The sequence below is a fragment of the Elephas maximus genome, chromosome 25 (genome assembly GCF_024166365.1).
Source record: "Elephas maximus indicus isolate mEleMax1 chromosome 25, mEleMax1 primary haplotype, whole genome shotgun sequence".
In the NCBI taxonomy this organism is placed as follows: domain Eukaryota; kingdom Metazoa; phylum Chordata; class Mammalia; order Proboscidea; family Elephantidae; genus Elephas; species Elephas maximus.
This window is the reverse complement of record NC_064843.1, coordinates 27,112,012-27,136,903: the sequence shown is the minus strand read 5'-3', so window position 1 is coordinate 27,136,903 and position 24,892 is coordinate 27,112,012. Positions and strand designations below refer to the sequence as shown.

At 40.2% G+C, this 24,892-nt stretch overlaps 1 protein-coding gene across 3 annotated transcripts in view; it reads right to left on the bottom strand.

Moving 5' to 3' along the window:
• The window catches only part of PTPRT (protein tyrosine phosphatase receptor type T), a 1,296,550-nt gene that overhangs the window by 249,871 nt on the left and 1,021,787 nt on the right, over nt 1-24,892 (bottom strand). For all 3 annotated transcript variants that reach the window (XM_049868705.1, XM_049868707.1, XM_049868708.1), the window contains exon 12: nt 9,802-10,075. In XM_049868705.1, coding sequence (XP_049724662.1) covers nt 9,802-10,075 — 274 coding nt within the window. The remainder of the gene's footprint in view (nt 1-9,801; nt 10,076-24,892) is intronic.

The following is a 24,892-nucleotide window of genomic DNA, read 5'->3' as shown; positions in this document are numbered from 1 at the left end:
AAGCTCTTAACCATTGTGTCGCTAATGATAGCTAACAGTGAATGTTTATTGCATGCCATCTACCATGATAAACAATTTTTTCATGCATTTTCTCACTTAGTCTTTACAAACATTCTTATAAAAGCTGATACTGTGGGCATCAGAATTTTCCAAATGAGAAAACAGACTCAAAGAGCCGAAATTCCTTGCCTAATGTCACATGGCTGGTCAGTGCCAATCCTCACAACAGGAAAAACCCTATTCGAGGCATATTCATCAAAAATGCTAAGGGGAGAAGGCAGGAGGGGACAGGAAAGCTGGTAATAGGGAATCCAAGGTCGAGACGGGACAGTGTTGACATGTTGTGGGGTTGTTAACCACTATCATAAAACAATATGTGTACTGTTTAATGAGAAGCTAGTTTGTTCTGTAAACCTTCATCTAAAGTACAATAAAAAAAAAATGCTGAGGGGAATCAAACTTTGAAATCCATTAATCTATGAGACATACTAGCAGTAACACCATTTTTATAGCACAAGAAATGGACAGGATCTTTGAGTGTAAATTGCTCCATTAAATTCTGGTTTAATATTTTATCCTCAGATTTCACAGGATTGATGTAGAATGGGCTAATTGGGGGTTTCTGCAAAACTGTTCTTGATGATATTGACTGGCAACTCCTCAGGGTGCCTTATGTAAGGATATATGTGATAAATCCCTTTCCAGAGTGTCTCATGAAAACAGTATATGCTTCTTTTATCAAGGAAGAGAAGCTATACATACCTGCCAGCCTACCACATGCCCATTTTTGTGTTGGCTTCCCATGAGCTCAAGAAGTAGATATAATGTTCCATTTCGTTAATCACCTGTACTAGGTCTCTGGTGCAATGATCCCCTTTGCTCCCTATAAGATTCTTGTGCTAATTTCAAAACTTTATTTCAGCTGACTACATACACACACACAAGTATATATACATTTATTCTCACCCATACTAAAGATATATGTGTGTGCATGTATGTATGTGTATATATACATATCATACATGATATATACACACACATACTCATATTAGCAACTACATTTTCATTTGAAAGGTACTTAGGAGTTTGCAAATGTTATCATACCTATTGTCTTCTCTTTACAAAGGTCCCAGTGAGCATGGGAAGGCATGTCACATCCCCATTTGACAGATGGAAAAATTGAGGTTTAGCAGGCAAGTGATTCAGTTCGCATAGCTGATAAATGGTGGAGCCAGTTCTTAGATCCATGGATCCAGTTTCCAAACTCAGAGGTTTTCCCTCATTTCCACCATTAGGAGGGTCCTAATGGGGAGGGACTTAGTGGGGGCAGAGAGAGCTCTGGTGGCACAGTGGTTAAAGTGCTCGGTTGCAAACTGAAATGTCAGTGGTTCAAACTCAGTAGACACTGCAGGAGAAGATGTGGCAGTCTGCTTCCATAAAGATTTACAGCCTTGGAAACGCTTTGGGGCAGTTCTACTCTGTCCTTTAGGGTCTCTATGAGTCGGAATTGACTTGATGGCAGTGGGTTTGGTTTTTGCAGTGGGGGCAGAGGACCTGCTCTATGATGAATGACCCTTTGCTGACTAATTTTAGACATGTATGAATACTAAACATTTTTTTTTTCTGGTAATCCACTGCTATTTTGTGGCTGTTTATTACTACAGCTTAGCTTAGTTTATCCTTAATAATCCAAAAGCTTTCTTATAATCCCCCTGATGGGCTATCTAAGACCCAGCCTTCCATGAGACCTCTTATGTGGTCTTAACTCCTACTCACTTGACCTTGGGTTTCCTCATTCCCTGATCCATCTGAGCTTTTCTCATGTGATATGTGAACAGTCATTGAACTAACAACAGAATCAGGAAATGGAGTTGGGAGGGGCAAGAACATACTCAAAAGACAAGATCCATAGTACCAAAAGATTCAGCAGGCACAGATGTCAGGCTGGAAACCACATGTGAGAAGTTAAGCTAAGAGGAATAAACCCTGGGTCGGGGTTATAAAGCAACAGAGTCATAGATGAGTCAAGGCAGTCAACAGGTGGGACACAGCTGGGACTTGGGGCCCTCCAGAGTTAGGAACATAATTTGGATATGTCAGGAAAGGATATTCCAGCCTTCTCCCAACAGAGGAGCCTCAGGAAAACAGCAAAGGAAAGGGGAAGGAACGAATATTAAAACAACTGTGACAGATGCTTTTATATGCATTGTGTCACTCTCTCCAAATTTTGGGGAGGTAAATTATTAATCACACTGTACATCTTGAAATGTTAAGTAGCCTGTTCAGGTTGTCATAGGTGGGAATGGCCAGAATTCTAAGCCAAGTCTGTCTAAGCTCTGGCTCTCAGCCCTTTGCATCCCACCATGCCACTGCCAGGACAGAAGCCCCATCCATGTGCAAGAATCCTTTTAACAGTGCTTGGGAACAACTAAATATAATTTCTTTCAATTCACTCAGAGACACAGAATTTTCCCTAACCTGGCCCTACCCAGCTCATCTGAACTATTATAATGATTATGCTGCAAACATGGTGACCCTTTCAACATAGCATCTGGCTTACAATTGCTCTCAAGAGGCAGTTGAGTTCAGGAGCTGGAAGAGGAAACGAAGGAAAGAGAAGAATCACCTGTCTACTTCCCGCTTCTCTTATTTAGCTCAGTATTTGTTGGAGGCATCACCCAGGTTAAATGTGCCCCACATGATGGAAGGATACAGCACGGAAAGAGGTTTCTCTCTGCATAAATAAAACATGCACAACAGCATTGCCCAACAAAAGGTGGCTTTTGCTGGATATTTGCATGAATTCACCACACTTGTTTTGCATCCAACCGCTAATTATGGTCCTTTCAACTTCACAATCATGGCTGTTGGGGCGGGGGTGCAGAGAGCAGTAGATTCAGCAGACCTCATTCCGGAAAGAGTAGGAAAGAAACAATGCAAAACTGCACCCACTCGCTGTTTACAACCAGACAGCTACTCTGGGTACCATTTGGAGAGTATGGAGGAAATTAAGGCTGCCCAGGGGTCTGGAGCTTGGGAAATGAGACATCTAAGGAGAAGGCTTACTACTAACATGAGAGGAAGGTTCTTCAGGGCTCATCTGTCTGTGGTGAAACATTTCAGAACCACATCTCTCACGCTACACTGAATGGAAATTCAGACTGTACTAACACTTATTTGGTGCCTTTCACTGTTCAAGATCTTTTCTCACTTGATCTTCAAAATTATCATTAGAAGTATGTATTATTTTAGTTTTAGAGGTGAGGAAACTGAGACTCAGACAACAAGAAACAATTCATGCCCACATTCATTCATTAAATGATTATCGAGTACCTTGTATCTGTTGTTGATGCTGTTAGCTGTGTTAGTTGCCCTTGGGTTGGCTCCGACTCATGGCAGCCTTGTGTATCGCAGAACCAAATGATGCCTAGTCCTGTGCCCTCGTCATCATCGTAATTATGTTTGAGTCCATTGTAGCTATTGTGTCAGTCCACCTCAATGAGGGTTTCTTTTGTTTTAACTGACCCTCTACTTTACCAAATCTGATGTCCATTTCTAGCAAATGGTCTTTCCTGATGATGTGCCCAAAGTGTGCTAAGTGTTGAATTCAGGATGGAGGATACAGCAACAAAGAAGACAGAGTTCCTATCCTCCTGGAGCAGCTCTCAGTCTAGTGAGGGAGGCATGTACTGCACGAAGCATCTGTAATTAAAAAGCATTCCTAGTCTCAGAAAGCAGAAGAATGGGGCAACATGAAAGAGAGCATTTGGTGGGTGGTTCTTAGATAATAAGGCCAGGAAGTTCCCAGAGGATGCGACATTGAAGCTGAGTCCTGAAAAATGAGAAGTTACTAAATCTGCAAAGAATGAAGGAAAGAGAGATCCAGGTAAAATAACAGCTTGTGTGAAGGCCCCACAGTGAGAAAAACATCTTAGACTGTTTGAGACATAACGTCTTAGGAAATGTTTAAGACAGGAGGGGAGGTGAAAATGTAGCACGCATGACCTAGCTACATGTGATACACAGTGTTAGGTTCTGAACACCCTCTTTTAAGGAGGACATTGGCAAAAAGGAGTCTGTCCATCAGAGAACAGAGTAAATAGAATGAATGGTATCTAGAAATCATAACCATGCGAGAAGTAGAAGAAATGCCAGTATGTTACATTTCAGTGAGAAATGACTTAAGTGGCCAGGGTTGGGTAGTTGGTGCGCTCATATTTTCTCTGAATAGCTAATATGGAAGAGAAAGATTTGATTTCTTAAAATCAATACAAATGACCAAGAGGAAAGAGTTAAGGAAACAAAATTTGGCTTAATATAAGGAAAAAAGTTTTAGTCATTTTACCTGCTCCACAATGGAATCTCCTATCTTTTCCTCCAGAGAATTGCAAAGGTCAAGGAAATAATTATATAATACCCTGCCAAAAAATGCTTTATTGGAGATTTCTTTGTTGAATTTTGGTCTACATAAGACTAGATGATACTTCAAATTCCATTAACTCTAAGATGCTATAGATCTATAATACAGCTGTATCTAAAACAAATGGTCATAATATGGCCTGATTCTCAACCAAGACAGGTGGTGAGAATTCAGCACCAAGAATGGTGCTCTGACACTATAACCCTTGATATGTATAAGAGCCCTGGTGGTGCAGTGGTTAAAGAACTCAGCTGCTAACCAACAGGTTGGCAGTTCAAACCCACCAGCTCCTCCACAGGGGAAAGATGTGGAAGTCTGTTTCTATAAAGATTAAAACCCAGTGCCCTTGAGTCGATTCCGACTCATAGTGACCCTATAGGATGGAGTAGAACTGCCCCATAGAGTTTCCAAGGAGCGCCTGACGATTACAGCCTTGAAAACCGTATGGAGCAGTTCTCTTCTGTCCTGTAAGGTTGCTATGAGTAGGAATTGATGGCAATGGGTTTATCTCTAAGAAAGTACCAATGAGTAAATGTAGATGTCACTAATCGGGTCAAAATTCCCAACACAGATACCTGTGAACACCGTACACTTCATGAAAATGCCTGCAAGGACCCTGAGCACCATGCTTGAACAGATACCTGGTTTATCTCTATAGTGTTCATAGGGCTAGAGTCAAACATTCCACATTCATAAATGTGATTGTTAAGGTTGTGTGTCAACTTGGCTGAGCAGTGATCCTCAGTTGTTTGGTAGTTATGATGTAGTTTGGCAGTCATATAATGATGTAATCTCATCCATGATGGGATCTGCTCTGAGTAGCCAGTCAGTTAAAAGGGAGTTTCCTTGGGGGTGTGGCCTGCATCCAATATAGGTGGACTTCCTGGCAAGGTTAGAGGGCTTTTGCTACCTGTGGATCCTGCAGCTGGCTCCTGTTTGTCTGACCTCTGGTTACTGGGACCTGAGCTAGCAGCTTACCTGCTGTCTTGCCTGCCAATCTTGGGATTCTTCGATCTCCACAGCCTGAGAGTGAGAGCTGTGCTGTCTGACCTCCCAGTCTTGGGTGCACCAGTCCTTGCAGCTACATGAATCAGGAGAAGCCTCCAGCCTGACCCACAGACTTGGGACTTTCCAACCTCTACAACTGCATGTGCCATTTCCTTGATACAAATTACTCTCTCTGTATATATGTTTCTCTCTCTCTATATATATATAAGTTTATACACTTTACTGGTTTTGCTTCTCTAGAGAACCAACCCTGGGACAGTAGATAACTGTAGAGTTTACAAAATGTCTTTATCTTCATCCTAATCATGTTGTTGTTATGTTATTATTAGTTGCCATCAAGTGGGCTCCAACTCATGGCGACCCCATATGTAATGGAATGAAATGTTGTCTGGTCCTTCACCATCTATGTTTGAGTCTTTTACTGTGGCCATTGTGTCAATTCATCTTATTGAGAGTTTCCCTCACTCTGGCTAGTCTCCACAACCATGATGTCTTTCTCAACAGTGATCTGTCCCTCTTGATGATATGTCCCAAGTAAGCTAGTCAAAGTGCCAGACAAGATTCTGTGATCCATAGGGTTTGCATTGGCTGATTTTTAGAAGATGATCATCAGGCCATTATTCCTTCTCTTAGTCTAGAAGGTCCACTGAAACCATGGGTGTCCATACTGGTATTTGAAATACTGATGGCATAGCTTCCAGCATCACAGCAACCTGCAAACCACCACAGTATGACAAACTGACAGAAAGGTGGTAGATCCTAGTCAGTGAACATTCATTGAATGACCTCTATATTCCTAAACCAATGGTAAATTATTTAACATATTATTTCACTTCTTTATTTGTTTATCTCTTCTCACTAGAATGTGAACTCTAAAGAGCAAGAATTTTTGTTTGACTTACTGTTGTATTCCTAGCTCCCAGAAAGGTGACTGGCCTATAGTATGTGCTTGCTAGATGTTTCCTTAATTAACTTATCAGTCAATCAAATCTAACTCTTAATAGCTTGCCTAAAGTCACACAGCTAGGAATTTTTCTATAGGCAGTCTGATTGTAAAGGCTGAATACCTGGCCGCTCTGATAAGCAGATAAAACATCCCTAATTGCCATAAAAAAACACAGATATCTGGATCTTAAAATTCTCTTACCCTGTTCTGACTGAAACTTTCATGTATTCAGGGGAGCAATTAAATTGGTTAGTAGTAAATTACTTACCCTAGCTCACAGTGATCCTGAACAGTGGCCATTTTTGCTTTCCTTTCCGTTGTTTTAATTTATTATAACTTTGCCCCATCTTTTGTTTTCAATCTTTAAGTGATATGTTTGCCGAATTCTGTTATGTTTTTGTTGTGTTTTTTTTTTCGACCCAAGCTATTTTTTTTTTTTCCTTTTAACAGGGAAGCAGAGCAGCATTTTTGCCCTCGTCAAATGTAGTGTTTTTGTTTGCTGCCTTGCTTTATAGTTGCTGATTTTCATGTTTATTTATAGTTTCCTTTGATTCCTCCTCGTTTCTAGGTACATTGTTGGGGTTTTTTTTTTTTTTTTTTGGCTTTTTATATGACAGATTGGAAGATTGCCTTTGTATTTAAAAAGCTACACTTTTTGGATCTCAGTATCAAAAATAAAACAGTAGTTATTTACTTCCTTCTGTCTAAAATGAGAAGATTAGCAGACTTTTTACTTACTCTCACCAGTCCTTCAACTCTTTTCATTTTTGTTGGCATAATAGCAAATTATAGACCTAGATTACAATTGTTAATTTTTAAAATTCTGTATCTTCCCTTTAAGTAATTATTTTTTACATTAACCTTCTGTTTGTAACATATTTAGAGCAATTATTTAGCATTAACACTACATTTAATTAGTTTCCATGCTCACTGTGGGTCTTTTTATTCCATTTCCTCTATGCTTGATTTCTTTGTTTTGATTCATTGCTCAGTCAATAGCTCTTTGAGTGATTTATTAGAAGCAGGGCATGTGGAAGCCCCCGGATACTGAGAATGTCTTTCTGATGCATTTGCACATGAACACCAACTTGGCCATAAGGAATTTGTGGATTATAACACTTTCTCCTCAAAAATTACCCCAGCTTAACTGCGTTGTCTGCTGCCCTTTATGATGTGGAGAAATTTGAACGGGGTAAAGCAGATTTGTTAGACTAAGGATAGCTTTTTTGCTCCTGTATGACTCTTTCACCTGAGTCTTTTCAGCAAAACTTAATGCTAAATACAATAATTTGAAGCAGTGTGTAGTTGCTCCCTTGCCTGGAAAATACAACACTCTGAATGGCCAGTTCCCACAGCCTTTCCTCTCTGTCCCTGCGAGGCTGAACTGCATACCCAAGATACCTGCCACAGCACTTATCCAATTCCATTCTTCGTTGTGCTTCATTATTGAGGATCTTAGTTACAAAATAGGAATAACATGGTGTGGGATAGAAGACAAATGAAATTAAATGGCCTTGTGTATCTTAGAATCAGTAGTAGGCATGGATTCTGAGAAGAAGCAGTGTCAGAGTTGAATGACTTCTCAATGACAAAGCCCCATATCTTGAGGAGGGGGTCTACAGTGTAATGTATAGGGAGCAAAACCTCCCACCATCCTCCTGCCTCACCTGCAGTTCTGCTCAGGGCTCAACCATGCTCGTATTGAGAAAATTCCTTTGAGGCCAGTTTGACAGTTTTTTGGTTCTACAGACTTGGTCTCTTGCAAGATTTTATGGAGTATCTCGTTGAGAATACGGGAGAGGGTAACAGGAATGCAGCTACTTCTTCCCCATCACAGCCTAGAAATCCAATAGCACCTTTTGATATATTACCAAGAATGAGGAAAGTCATACCTTCTCAGAGAGTTGTGCTGAGCCAATAAACTGTCCAACATGGAATGTGGAGAACAAAGAACAAGATGAGCCCTAGATGCCTCTACCCATCTTTATATCTTCCTTCTCAATATATCAGACTGTTTCATGTAGAGGGAAGGCCATATGCACAGGTGGAAGGCAGTCTGGCAGCTTCTGTTTGTAGTTTTATCCTCTCTGAGGAGTGTTGCTGGAGCCAGTAATTAATGCAGAACCGAAATACCAATGTGGAATTTAAATGGGCATGTGGACATTCTAAATGTTAATTAGTTCCTCAATCTAGGTTTCTCACAAGGCAATGGCTGCCACTGATAGACGAAACTCTCTACCTTGGCCATCCAGAGCCCACACAGTCTGTTTCCCATATACTTCACCAAACCTGGATTTTGTCTTAGCCTCCCCTTCTCCAGTGAGCTTCTTACTTCTTCACATACACTGCAGAACATGACATGTGTCAGACTCCCTTACGTTTCTATAAGTACTTGGAGGGCTCAGCATAGTGTCTAGCATATGTCAGTGTTCATTATATGTGTGTGGAATGAGATATGTCCACAAAAGAATATCCAAGATGGTGAATACAAACCTGTGTCATTCAAGGAACTAAAGATGTGTAGCCTCCAGAAAAGACTAGATGAGTATACTTCTATAGAGGGTAAGTAAGTGTTAGAAAAGATTACAATCTTCATGTAACTGAAGGAATACCACCTTAGAGTGTGATTACTTGGGTTCTGTGAGACCCTAAGAGTGGCCTGAGAACAATGGGTGGAAGCTACAAGAAAAGAGATTTTAAACTCAGTTCAATAAAAAGCTTTCTTAGAGTCACAGGTCACCAAAAATCAGCAAAGTTGACTTAGAAATGAGTTCCCTGATACTAGAGATATTTAAGTATGAAGATTAACAGTAGTTAACAATGATATTTTAATGCTGACTGAAGCTTTGTTGTATATGTGTGTGTGGGGTTGGGGGGGAGGGTAAGTATTGGATGACTTTTAAGATGCTTTCCAGCCCTGTGATTTTGATGTGTGACTGGTCTGTTTGTTGATCAAAGAAATATTTGATACCGAAACAGTTACCCTCGCTGCAGGAGAAAAAAATGTTTTCTAATATGACTACTGGTAATGATAATGATATATAATGATAATGATCAACTAAAACATGCTTAGTGCATAGATACCAAATCGGTAGGCATTATAGGTGAGGAAACTATGACTCAGACAGGTCATGTGATTTGCTAAAGCAGGGGTCAGCAAGCTTTTTATAAAGGGCCAGATAGTATTTTTGGCTTTGGGGCCATATGGTCTCTGTTGCAACAACTCAACACTGCTATTGTAGTGTGAAAGTAAATTAATGGGAGTGGCTGTGTTCCAAGAAACGTTTATTCACAAAAATGACAGGAATTTGGATTTGACCCACTGGTCTTATTTTGTTGACCTCTGCTAGAAAGATGTACTGCCATCTCATTTGAGAATGGCAAAATAAAAACAAGGCAAGGAAGGCCTTCATGTGGCCATACTTACTCCATTTGCTTTGCTTAGTGCCTGGAAATAGATGCTGTAGCTTTTCAGGGGGGAGAGAGGAGGGTTCCAGTAGCCATTGTATGTCTTGTTGTCACCCACTGTAAATGGCTGAGTGACAGGCAGGTTGGCAGGTTTCAATTCAGCAGCAAAGTAGTGTAGAAAATCCAGGTTGGAGGCATTCCTGTAGCTCACAGGCACCGAGAAGCACTCAATGATGTCGGCTGCCCTCCGTGACTTCTGAAGTCGCTCCTCCTTGACAACTAGCTGATAAACACTGGACAGGAAAGAGAAGAGGCAGATGAGCAACTGCCTGGAGGGGATGAGCTCATTAACTCCTGTCTTAGTCATCTATGCTGCTATAACAGAAATACCACAAGTGAATGGCTTTAACAAACAGAAATTTATTTCTTCACAGTAAAGTAGGCTAGAAGTCCAAATTCAGGGTGTCAGCTCCAGGGGAAGGCTTTCTTTCTCTTTTTTTTGGCCTTCTCATAAGTCCCCCAGACTAGGAGCTTCTCTGCACAGGGACCCGGGTCCAAAGGACACACTCTGCTCCCAGCACTGCTTTCTTGGTGATATGAAGTCCCCCTCTGTGTTCACTTCCCTTTCCTTTTTATCTCTTGAGAGATAAAAGGAGGTGCCCATCACATCCCAGGGAAACTCCCTTTACACTGGATCAGGGATGTGACCTGGATAAGGGTGGTGTTACAATCCCACCCTAATCCTCTTTAACATAAATTACAATCACAAAATGGAAGACAACCGCACAATACTGGGAATCATGGCCTAACCAAATTGATAAACACATTTTTTGGGGGGACACAATTCAATCTATGACATAACCCATGGTGTCAGCACAACTTCCGCCATATGGAAACATTGTCATCACATCCGTCTACAACTAAACCTTCCTCCTGAGCTTCAGATTTACAAACCCACTATTTTCTAGAAGTCTATTTCCACTTAGATGTCCCAAAGCCAGCTCACACTGGACATGTCCAAAACTTAGCTGAGCCCCAACTGTACAAACCTGCCTGCACCTACTTCTACATTTCTTTCCTTTAGTGAAATGTACCACCATCCAAGTGGCCAGATCCTGGATCTAGGGATCATCCTCAATTCCCATCTCCTTAGTTCTCACTCTACACCTCTCATCAACAAGCCCTACTGACTGGACCAGCAATGCCTCACCTGCCCTTCTCCTTTTTTCTTCTCTGGTGATAATGCCTAGGTTGGAAACTTCCCCTCCTATGTAAACTCAGCTCTTCTCTTTGCCTCTAATTTATTTGATCCAATTAATTGTCAATCTATCAATCTTCCTAATTATATATCCTCATCCCTCTTCAAATAATTTTCATGCATTCTCCAAGGATGCAGTCTAAGCCACTATCCTGGCATTTGAGGTTCTTTGTCCCAGGATTCCAGTTATCTTTCAGATCTTCTCGTGATGCAGTGCTCATTCCAGCTGCTCCAGACCCTGTGCTATTGTACTAACACCCTTTATATCTCATCCCATGCTGTCTCGGGCTCGTGCCTCCTCTACCTATAGTGCCACCCATTTTGCCCACCTCTGCCTTTCCCTAAATGCTAAGCTTACCTTTCACCTCCTCTATGAAACCTGCTCAGATCCTCCCAGTTTGGATGAATTTTTCCCCTTCTCATTTCCCTTACCGTTCAATAATTGCTAATTGCTTGAGATTGCAATAACATAAATGTGGGACTACTCTCTTGCTAGCTAGACTGTCAGCTTTTGGAAAGTGGGAATGGTAGCTTAGTCATCTCTGCACCACCCTTCCCACCCTCCATCCCGACACTGGCCAGCAGGATGACTGATATTCAGTAAGTGATCAACCAGTGCTTGTTCAAATGAATCAAAATTAATCGAATTAAAATTGAAAGCAAGCATGACACCAACCCTGACTGGATGCAGAAGCCCTAATCAAAATAAACAGCGATTCCCCTGAGCTCCTGTCAAGTGATCTCATACTGTTCTCTTTAACCTAGATGGATGTAAGAAGGTGCTAGTGCGTGAATAGAGATGACTGAGCCTTTATTGAATACCAACTATATGCCAAAATATTTACGTTCTTTTTGTAAAAAAAAACTCTAAGTTTGTAAATTTGGATAACTTTTTCCATCTCTTTGCACACATTTCCTTCTTTCCTTGAATAAATGTTCTTCTTTTAGAAGACTTTTATTGCACAGATCTGAGAAACATGACCCAAGACAAAAGACCAATGAGAGGCATTGGCCAAAGAGTGCCCACAGGAGACTTTTGTGGGTTAATGAGGTGGTTACAGCCATAGCCCCAAACCAATCATTTAAAGATGGCACAGTGGACTAGCACGTGGTGGGGCTACCACCCTTCACCAGACTGCCTATCTAAAGATACATGGTAAAGAAGTACAACTTCAGTGAAGATAGAGGCACAGGACTATTTCACCAGGGAAAAAGAGGCTATTGAGGGATTGCCCCCAAGGAAATGTGACATAGTTTGGCAAATATTCCCCTGAATCTCCCTGAGCCTGGGGATGGTCAGCCGTGCAAATGGGAAAGGGATGGGTATGTGAGTGTATGCTGTGAATGGATGAGTGTGGTATCTGTGATATCTGAATGATATGAGTGTGGTGGCAACAGCTCAGTGAATGTGCCTGCTGTCCAGTGTGCACATCTGAACATGAACTTGACAAACCTGAGTGCATGTGAGTGAGGTGTGTGAATGTGGGCAAACTCTCTGGGAGCGTGTGCCACATCTGAAGGTGCACAGTGTCTGAATGAAGTTCTGTAACACATGGGCTTCTCTGGCAACCTAGTGAACACATATACTTTCTGAATGAGTGGGTGTAGCATCCAGAGAATATGGCTAAACTGAGTGTTGGGACATATGAGGGAATGTGTCTAACATTTCATCCTATGTGTGTATCTATATTACCTAGATGTGTCCATAGAGCCAGTTGGAGCCAATAAATGTTTAAATTAAATTTTTATTTCAATACATACTCCCTCCTCAACTTTGGAGTCCTTCTTAATGACATAATCACTGTTTTTATCAGGACAGCTAAGCTCAAAGTATTCCCTGAAAAGCAGCATAAAGGCCTAAACCTAGAGGTCACAGAGTGAGAGTGGGAATATTTTTTAAGTTTCAGGACTTCTACTGCTTTACATATAACAACTATCTCAAGTAAAACTTTGATCTGGCCAGAGTGCTAATGACTAGTAGCTCGACCTATTGGGAATCCATTACTTATGAGACTCTGATCTGTGAGGGTACGGGGAAAAGGTAATAAAGAGAAAAGGAATGATTGCATGAATCATACAACCTCTTGGGTTTTCTTATAAGGACAGCCATAATACCTAAGAATCTTCTGTATTAGGTTTGGGGGCACTCAGCCTATTCAGCACCAGATCAGAAGGGGCTAACAAACTCATCTCCAGCAGCCAGAGTTGGAAACAGCCATGGGCCCTTGTTTTCCTCTGAGGCCCACTTTATCCCTAACCACCACTTGGGTTGATCCTATCCACATGACAAGACTTGGTTTCTCAGTCCAGCCTTTTCATCTTACCCTGGAGTCCTCCTGTCATCCTTGCCCTCTAAACTGAGATCTGAAAGCCTCAGAGGTGTTATGGGGATGGACCCTAGTCCTAGGATCACTTTCTGTTGTGCCTGTACCTCCTATGATGGGATGGATCAAGAAGAATCACAAGTACTGATCTCAAGTAGTGTCTATGGCTAGCATGAGGTTCCACAGTTGTGCACAGCCAAGCTATGGGTCCTCATTGGGCCCTGAACGATTAAATGTTGTAAAGGCTCATAAAGGGGAGGTACAGCATCTTTACAGGGGTCAGCCTATAGCCTGGCCACTCTCTCCTCCCCACCAATCTGATTATTGACGATTCACTAGAAATTCAACTAAATTCAACAGCCAGATTACTGATGAGGATACAAAGGGCAATTAAAGGACCCACGAGTGTCAAACCAGCAAAAGTGGAAACCCAAACTTCTGATTCACAGTTCAGCGATTCTTTTTTCTTCTCTACCTTCCTTCCTTTTCCATAAGTCAACAAAACATGAGAAGGGCCTCCTTGAGCATATTTTACTTGGTGGCCTAAACTGCTTAGCTACATCCCACCCGGCCTCATTTGAAATCATAAAGAATAACAAAAGATATTTTTGGGTTCAACTTTACAGTCAACATATGGTTCACATACAATTGGGATTAATGTGCCAGAGTATACTGAGCAACTCCCTTAGGCCCACTGCGCCGGCAGCTTGTCCATTCAGAGGCAAATCTGCAACTGCAGCCAGAAAGTTGTAAACCGTTTTGTTGTATAAATCTGTTTGCTAGCGGATCCAGCCTCTCTCAAAAGCCAGGGAACGCTGATTAAGGACGAGGGGAGAAGAAACAACATTTGTAAGCTGCCTAACTATCCTTTTTTTAACCTATATACTTTGGGGGCTGGGGGAGGTGACAATAAGCTGGGTATTACTTTCGTTTCTTGTAGTAACTTCGTTCTCACCATCACTCTATTGAAAATACATTTATCTAAGAGCATGCTTTTTTCAGCTTGCTGGTAATGACAAAATCATACCTAAATCGGAGTACCTCCACAGAAGTCATATCCTAGCTTAAAAGAAGTGGTTGCAATAAACTATTCAGTTCATTTGTAAAGAGAAGTGACATTTTTCAGCAGAAAAATCCTGAGCATGAGAGAATAACTTAAAATGCTCATCTCACAACATACATCTTCCCCTCCTGGGATGTGTTATTTCTCCTAAGGAGAAGATGGACATTTATGACCATTTTTTTTTTGCATAACTTATCCTGAAGTACTGCTCCTGCAGGACCCTAAAAGCTATGCTACATGCCCACCTCAACTAGTGTGCTGTAAGGTGACTACTGCAAGGCCAAGAGGAGTTTGCACTTTCTCTCACCTCCCTGGCTTTGGCCTCCTCCCTCTGCAGCTTACCTTCAATATTCATTATTCATCCTCTTTGTTACAGTGACTGAGGGTCCCCAGCACCTAGCTTCACAGACCCAGGCTTACTGGCAGCTTTCAGCTTCTATCCATACTTTAGTTTCAGTGTCTCCGGTACCCTTCAATAGCTCAGCTAGTAGGGCAGAGGACTATAGTGCTTGTAGCTCTGGTGACTCTTAGGTCGTTGGTCCAGTTCTGGCTTGAAGGAAGGTTTTGGAGCCCTGGTGGCTCAGTAGTTAAAAGCTTGGCTGCTCACCGAAAGGTTGGTAGTTTAAATCTACCAGCTGCTCCTTGGAAACCCTTTGGGGCAGTTCTATTCTGTCCTGTTAGGTTGCTATGAGACAGAATCAACTTAAGAGCAACAGGCTTGGGTTTTTTTTTTTTTTTTTTTTGGTTATCATCTGAGGCAAGAACCCCACTATGGTCCTAGGTCCCAAGTCCTCCAGCCTGCAGAGCACACTTGCCCTCAGACCCATTTTATACCATAACCTGCAGAAATTTCTCCAAATGGCTTTGGAAAACCCTTTTGCTAGACTCTCCTGCTCCCCCTGATTCCTGAGCACCATGTGGCCCTATTAATGGTTTAGAAGGTGGCTCATGCTTCTCTGACTAGGCACCATGGAGGGGGACCAGAGACCTATGAGAGCCATCCATCCATCTTGAACATTTCCTGTGCCCCCTTTCTACGTCCAGGGAAGATGTCTCTAGCCAGGGGCTGTATCTGCTCAGAATATGGAAGTCAGATGACACATGGAGGGTATGCTTTAATTTACAGGTGAAGATTGCCCAGCTTCCAAAAGGGCCACCCTTTGGGGCACGTTTTCCCAGAAAGAGGCCCAGAAAAGCTAAATTCATAGATAAAGATATTTTCTCTTAGCTGATTTAAAAGACAATTGCATAAAATAAAAAATTATATTATTTACATACATAAACATGTAATATATATCACAAAAACAGCATAAAGAAGGGGGAAATGAAGCTATACTGAATATATATCAATATAGTGTGGTGCTGGCATAAGGATAGAAATACAGATCAAAGAAAGACAATTGAGAGTCCAGAAATGAACCATTATGTTTATGGCCAACTAATTTTCTACAAAGGTCTCAAGGAAAATCACTGGAAAAAGTATAGTATTTTCAAATGGTGCAGGGTCAATTGAATATCCACATGCAAAATAAATAAATAAATTTAAACCCTTACCTTAAACCATACAAAAGAATTAACAGAAAATGGATCATAGTCCTAAATGTAAGAGCTAAAACTGCAGAACTTTTAGAAGAAAACATAGGAGAAAATCTTCATGACCTTCAATTAGGAAAGGAGTATGTAGATACAACACTGAAAACATGATCCATTCATGAAGAAAAAAAAAAGATGACGTAGATGTCACTAATTTTTTTGAAATGGGCTTCAAAAAATACCATCAAGCCACTATATAATGACTGAAGGGACAATATACCAATAGGATATAACCATATTAAATATTTATGCACCCAAAGACACAGCTGCAAGATACATAAAACAAACTCTAACAGCACTGAAAAGTGAGATAGACAGCTCCACAATTATAGTAGGAGACTCAACACTCCACTTTTGGTGAAGGACAGAACATCCAGAAAGAAGCTCAATAAAGACATGGAAGATCTAAATGCCACAATCAACCAGCTTGACCTCATAGACATATACAGAACACTCCACCCAACAGCAGCCAAGTGTACTTTGTTTTCTAGTGCACATGGAACATTCTCTAGAATAGACCACATATTTGGTCATAAAGCAAGCCTTAGCAGAATCCAAAACATCAAAATATTACAAAGCATCTTCTCTGACCATAAGGCCATAAAAATAGAAATCAATAACAGAAAAAGCAGGGGAAAAAATCAAACACCACTTGGAAACTGAACAATACCCGGCTCAGAAATGACTAGGTCATAGAAGACATCGAGGATGGAATAAAGAAATAAATAGAATCCAATGAGAATGAAAACACTTCTATCAGAACCTTTGGGACACAGCTAAAGCAGTGCTCAGAGGTCAATTTATATCAATAAATGCACACATACAAAAAAGAAGAAAGGGCCAATATCAAAGAATTATCCCTACAGCTTGAACAAATAGAAAGAGAGCAACAAAAGAAACCCTCAGGCACTGGAAGAAAGCAAACAATAAAAATTAGAGCAGAATAAAATGAATTAGAGAACAGAAAAAGAGTTGAAAGAGTTAAGAAGACCAAAAGCCCGTTCTTTGAAAAAATTAACAGAATTGATAAACCATTGGCCAAACTGACAAGAGAAAAACAGGAGAGGAAGCAAATAACCTGAGTAAGAAATGAGTTGGGTGACATTACAACAGACCCAACTGAAATTAAAAGAATCATATCAGATTACTAGGAAAACTGTACTCCAACAAATTTGAAAGCTTAGAAGAAATGGATGAATTTCTAGAAACACACTACCTACCTAAACTAACACAAAGAGAGGTAGAACAACTAAATAAACCCATAACAAAAGGAGAAGTTGAAAAGGTAATCAAAAAACTCCCAACAAAAAAAAAGCCCTGGTCCTGATGGCTTCACTGCAGAGGTCCACCGAACTTTCAGAGAAGAGTTAACACCACTACTAAAGGTATTTCAGAGCATAGAAGAGGACGGAATACTACCAAACTCATTCTATGAAGCCACCATATCCCTAATACCAAAACCAGGAAAAGACACCACAAGAAAAGAAAATTTATAGACCTAAATCCCTCATGAATGTAGATGCAAAAATCCCCAACAAAATTCTGGCCAATAGAATTCAACAACATATCAAAAAAATAATTCACCATGACCAAGTGGGATTCATACCAGGTATTCAGGGATGGTCCAACATTAGAAAAACAATTAATGTAACCCATCATATAAATAAAACAAAAGAGAAGAACTACATGATCTTACCAATTGATGCAGAAAATGCATTTGACTAAAGTTCAAAACCCATTCATGATAAATACTCTTAGCAAAATAGGAATAGAAGGAAAATACCTTAACGTAATAAAGGGCATTTATACAAAGCCAACAGCCAACATCATCCTAAATGGAGAGAGCCTGAAAACATTCCCATTGAGACCAGGAACCACACAAGGATGCCCTTTATCACCACTCTTATTTGACATTGTACTGGAGGTCCTAGCCAGAGCAATTAGGTAGAAAAAGAAATAAAGCACATCCAGATTGGTAAGGAAGAAGTAAAAGTATCTGTATTTGCAGATTACATGATCTTATACACAGAAAACCTAAAGAATACTCAAGAAAACTACTGAAACTAATAGAAGAGTTCAGCAGAGTTTTCAGGATACAAGGTAAACATACAAAAATCAGTTGGATTCCTCTATACCAACAAAAAGAACATTGAACAGGAAATCATCAAATCAATACCATTTACAGTAGCCTCCAAGAAGATAAAATACTTAGGAATAAATCTTACTGGAGATGTGAAAGACCTATACAAAGAAAATTACAAGACACTACTGCAAGAAACCAAACAAGACCTACATAAGTGGAAAAACATGCCTTGCTCATGGATAGGAAGACTTAACATTGTAAAAATGTCTGTTCTACCAAAAGCGATCTATAGATACAATGCAATTCCAAAGACATTTTTGAATGAGATGGAGAAACAAATCACCAACTTCATATGGAAGGGAAAGAGGCCCCAGATAAGTAAAGCACTACAGAAAAAGAAGAACAAAGTGGGAGCTTTGTTCTACCTGATTTTAGAACCTGTTATACTGCCACAGTAGTCAAAACAGCCTGGTACTGGTACAAGAGCAGATACATGGACCAATGGAACGGAATTGAGAATCCAGACATAAATCCATCCACATATGAACAGCTGATACTTGACAAAGGCCCAAAGTCAGTTAAATGGGGAAAAGACAGTCTTTTTAACAAATGGTGCTGGCATAACTGGATATCCATCTGCAAAAAAACGAAGCAAGACCCATACCTCACACCAGGCACAAAAAACGAACTCAAAATGGATCAAAGACCTAAACATAAAGACTAAAATGATAAAGATCATGGAGGAAAAAATAGGGACAATGTTAGGAGCCCTAATACTTGGCATAAACAGTATACAAAACATTACTAACAATGCAGAAGAGAAACTAGATAACTGGGAGCTTCTAAAAATCAAACACCTGTGCTCATCCAAAGACTTCACCAAAAGAGTACAAAGATTACCTACTGACTGGGAAAAGGTTTTTAGCTATGACATTTCTGATCAGTGCCTGATCTCTAAAATCTACATGATACTGCAAAAACTCAACAACAAAAAGACAAATAACCCAATTAAAAAATGGACAAAGGATATAAATAGGCACTTCACTAAAGAAGACATTCAGGTAGCTAACAGATACATGAGGAAATGCTCATGATCATTAGCCGTTAAACCAAAAAACCAAACCCACTGCCGTTGAGTCGATCCTGACTCATAGCAACCCTATAGAACAGAGTAGAAGTGCCCCATAGTTTCCAAGGAGCGCCTGGCGGATTTGAACTGCTGACCTCTTGGTTAGCAGCCGTAGCACTTAGCCACTATGCCACCAGGGTTTCCTATTAGCCATTAGAGAAATGCAAATAAAAACTACAGTGAGATTCCATCTCACTCCAACAAGGCTGGCATTAATCCAAAAAACACAAAATAATAAATGGTGTATTGACTGTGGAGAGACTGGAACACTTATACACTGCTGGTGGGAATGTAAAATTGTACAACCACTTTGGAAATCAATTTGGTGCTTCCTTAAAAAGATAGAAATAGAACTACCATAGGATCCAACAATCCCCCTCCTTGGAATATATCCTAGAGAAATAAGAGCCTTTACACGAACAGATGGATGCACACCCATATTCACTGCAGCACTGTTTACAATAGCAAATAGATGGTAGCCACAAAGGTGCCCATCAATGGATGAATGGATAAATTATAGTATATTCACACAATAGAATACTATGCATTGATAAAGAACAATGATGAATTTGTGAAACATCTCATAACATGGAGGAATCTGGAAGGCATTATGCTGAGTGAAATTAGTCAGTTGCAAAATGATAAATATTGTATGAGACCAGGATTCTAAGAACTTGACAAATAGTTTAAACAGTGAAGAAAATATTCTTTGATGGCTACGAGACTGGAGAGGGAGGGAGAGGGGTTTTCACTAATTAGATAGTAGATAAGAACTATTTTAGGTGAAGGGAAAGAACACACAATAGAGGAGAGGTCAGCACAACTGGACTGAACCAAAAGCAAAGAAGTTTCTGGGATAAACTGCTTCGAAGGCCAGCGTAGCAGGGGTGGGGGTTTGGGGACCATGGTTTCAGGGGACGTCTAAGTCAACTGGCATAATAAAATCTATTAAGAAAACATATTGCATCCCACTTTGGAGAGTGGTGTCTGGGGTCTTAAATGCTAGCAAGCAGCCATCTAAGATGTATCAATTGGTCTCAACCCACCTGGATCAAAGGAGAATGAAGAACACCAAGGACACAGGGTAATTACGAGCCCAATAGACAGAAAGGGCCACATAAACCAGAGACTACATCAGCCTGAGACCAGAAGAACTAGATGGTACACAGCTACAACCAGTGACTTCCCTGACAGGAAACACAACAGAGAACCCCAGAGGGAGCAGGAGAGCAGTGGGATGCAGACCTCAAATTCTCATAAAAAGACCAGACTTAATGGTCTGACTGAGACTAGAAGGATCTGGAGGTCATGGTCCCCAGACCTTCTGTTAGCCTAAGACAGGAACCATTCCCAAAGCCAGCCCTTCAGACAAGGATTGGATTGGACTGTGGGATAGAAAATGATACTGGTGAAGAGTGAGCTTCTTGAATCAAGTAGACACATGAGACTATGTGGTCAGCTCCTGTCTGGAGGGGAGATGAGAGGGCAGAGGGGGTTAGAACCTGGCAAAATGGACACAAAAATTGAGGGTGGAGAGAAGGAGTGTGCTGTCTCTCTAGGGGGAGAGCAACCAGGTGTATATAGCAAGGTGTATATAAATTTTTATATGAGAGACTGACTTGATTTGTAAACTTTCACTTAAAGCACAATAAAAATTAAAAAAAAAATACCATTGACCAAATGAAAACACAAGTCATAGGCTGAGAAAATATTTGCAAATCACGTATATGATTACTTATATCCAAAATACATAATGAATGCTTATAACTGAATGCTTATAAGACAACCCAATTTAAAAATGAGCAAAAGAGAAGACTACACTTTTCACCAAAGATGATACATAAGTGGCTAATAATCTAATGAAAAGATGCCCAGCATTATTAGACATTGTTATTCTAGGTGCCATTGAGTTATCATAGCAATCCCATGTGATAGAACAGAACTGCCCCAAAGGGTTTTCTTGGGTGTAATCTTCATATTTCTTGTCTGTAATCTTTACAGAAGCAGATCACCAGGTCTTTCTCCGTGGGAGCTGCTGGGTGGATTCAAACTGCCAGCCTTTAGGTTAGCAGCCAAGGGCTTAACCTTTGCACCTAGGGCTCCTTCATCAGTCATTAAGGAAATGTAAATTAAAACCACCCTGAGAAACCACTACACACCCGTTAGAAATGACTATAATCAAAAAGGCAGTAACAAATATTGATAAGGATGTGGGTGAACTGGATCCATCATACATTGTTGGTGGGAAGATAAAAGATGCAGCCAGTTAGAAAAGAGTCTGGCGGTTCCTTAAAAATGTCATTGTAACTTACCATTTACTCAGCCATTCCACTCCTAAGTATCTACTCAAAAGAAATGAAAACATATCCACACAAAGACTTGTAAACAAATGTTCATAGCAGTATTGTAACAGCCAAAATATGGAAACAATCTAAATGTCCACCCACTGATAAGTGAATAAACAGTAAATGGTATATCCATGCAATGGAACATTATTCAGCAATGAGAGAAACTACTGATAAATTCTGCAACATGGATGACGCTCAGAAACATTAAGCTAAACAAGAGAAGCCAGATGCAAAAGACTCCGTATTGTATGGTTCCATTCATACGAAATGTTGAGAAAAGGCAATGGTATGAAGACAGAAATCAGATTAGTGATTGGGACCGGAAGTGGGAACAGGGATACAAGGGAACAAGGAATCATTATGGTGTGACGAAAAGTTCTAAAATGGGATTGTGGTGATGGTTGCAAACTACATACATATACTGAAAATCATTGAATTGTACACTTAAAATGGGTGAATTTTATGGTATGTGAATTAAACCTCAATAAAGCTGTTAAAGAAGTGAGTGAAGTGAACTGAATAATCTTCGATGATCCTTCTCCCCACAAAAGCCTATGCTTTCAAATTCAGCTGTGCACAAATTGTAATTTAAAAATGCTATGATAAACCATGGGCATTATTGTACAAGAAGGCTAAGAAACATGTGTGAGCTTTGGAATTCCCAACAGAATCTAGCTTTGTAATTACATTCTCCACATTAAAGGTCACTCAGAACTACTGAGCTGAAATTCACAATAATATATATTGGCTAGCCAACTTTTATTCCAAGGCTCTGGGTATTCCCATTTTTACTCACTATTTGCTTCATCAGAATAGCCCTCAGAGAAGACAAGAAAATTGTGTGCGTGAGTTTGTAGGGGGGGAGGGTAATGTGTTTTGCAGATTGTATCAGAGTGTGTGGCTTGTGCCTTTGTTCCTTCTCTGACTAGCTGTGTGATCAGCTGTCCCCTCTGCCTGTCTTTCATGCATTTATTCACTTATCATCAGGCATTTATTGAGTGACTACAGAGTAGCAGGTGCAAGTCTGAATGTAACATGGCTCCTGGGCAACAGGAACTCAGAACCAAGATGAGTAGACAGATACTACCTGTTTACCGCAATCCAGTGAGGGGAGGGCAGAAAGATGAACTCTGCCATCTAAGGATTTTGGGAGCAGAAGAGCTTATAGGACAGCATGAGGACTAAATGTAAAAGTGGAAAAAAGTAAAAAGTGCTTTCTCTGAAGTGCTCTGTGAACGGCTTGAGCCATCATGATTGTTGCATGCATGATTATCACAGTGTTACCAAATTAGACAACCAAGAGGTCCTTGGTTTCCATTTGGACCCTTTACCTATGATTGAATTGCACTTGATAAATTTCATACAACTGGATTTTATATAGAAATTTACAGGAAGAAATATATGTTGTGTGAAGGAACCAAAACAAATTCAACTGAAGTATTCAAGTAAGTTTTACTTACTTTCAGATGAAAGCAACGGAAATCTTACAAGGAGAAACCAGACAACCATCTGCTGAAGGCTAGAGCTTCATATCCTCTTCTCCAGTATTTACAAAAAGTATAACTAGCTTTTATTGAGCATGTATTGGGGTTGAGGTAAATTTTAAATCAAAATAAAAAAAGACCTGGCTATTGCCTTCAAGTATTTCCTCTCATTCAGGAGTCTTGTCTCTTTCATAATACCAAACGTCCAGTCTGTAAGCAATTCATGTGGTTCCAGTTTCAGTATGTATCCAAAATCTGACCATTTGTCATCATCTCCAAAACTACCACCCTGGCCAAATCCCCGTAACCTCTTGAGTAGATTATTGCAGTAGTCTCCCAACTGATCTCTCTGCTTCCACCCTTGTCCCCAACAGTATATTCTTGAAATAGCGGGCAGAGTGACTCAGGTCATGACACTCCTCTGCTCAAAGTCCTCCTGTGGCTCCTGCCTTACTTAGAGTAAAAGGAAAAATCCTTGCAGTGTCTACAAAGTCCACTCTTATGATCTGGTTTTCTGACCTCATCTTTTCTAAGTCTGTTCTAGTTATACTGACTTCTTTGTGTTCCTTGAATACTCTAGGTATGCTCCCATCTCGAGGCCTTTGAACTTGATATTTCCTATGCCTGGAATGCTCTTTCCTTAAATATATACTTTGCTTGCTCATTCACCTCTGCCAGTGAGGTCTTACTTGACCACTATATCTAAAACAGTAACCTCAACCCACAACCTACCTTATTCTACTTCTCTGCTTGATTTTTGTCCCTATCATGTATAACCAGCATTTATACTGCATGCGTGCATGTGCGTGTGTGTGTGTGTGTACGCACATGCTTAAGAGGTTAAGTCACTAAGAGAGGACTGTAAGCCCTGTACGTGCCAACCTTCCTTTGGAAAAAGCAACTGTATAAGATACAGGGCCAGTTAGGTGATATTTGGATAGATGACCTTGATCTGGTAAACCTTTCTAAAACAGCACTAAACTAACAAGCAAGATTGAGGTTTTAGTTCTGGCTCTGCCACTGACTAGCTCCATCTGACATGCGGAGCAAGTCACTTTGCCTCTAGAATCTTACATCTAAAATGGGATAATTCTGACCAATGCAATAAGGCACAAAACAGAAGAGATACACATTTTAGAAAGGAAAGCAATTCATCATCATTTGTAGATAATATGACTGTGACCTAATATATCCAAGAGACTCAACTCAAAGACTTTTAAAATTAATAAAAGAATTCAGTAAAGTGGTTTGATGGAAGATAGAGATAAATAAACTGTACACCATGAATAACAAGCTAGAAGATGTAATGGAAAAATTCTTTTAGGATAAAAAAAAAAAAACCCACTTAGGATAGAGTCCTTTAAAAATAGCTAAGAATAAGACAAATAAGAAATGTGCAGGATGGACTTGGAAAGAAAAAAACAAAACTACTGAGTGATTTAAAAGAATATCTTCAACTCCCAGTGCAGGCCTTGGCCAAAAAAAAAATCGGTGTTAAATAATTGTGCTGAACTGGAAATGCATAAATGGACAGAGATGCTGTTGTGCTGGATGAAAGCACCACATAGTGTAAAAATGTCAATTCCTGCCAAGTTGATGTATTATTTCCCTTGGGAAAAAGCAAATTATATAAACTACGGAGCCAGTTAGATGGTATCTGGGAACCCTAACGGTGTGGATGAACTTGATTTGCCATTTCCAATAATTTCAATGGGATTAGTTTGTTTCTTTGTTTAAAATAGGAAATAAACTTACCAACTTTGATTTTTTAACAAGTGGAATAAGGGTGTATAGCCACTACTGGATATTAAAAGTTAAAAAAAATGAG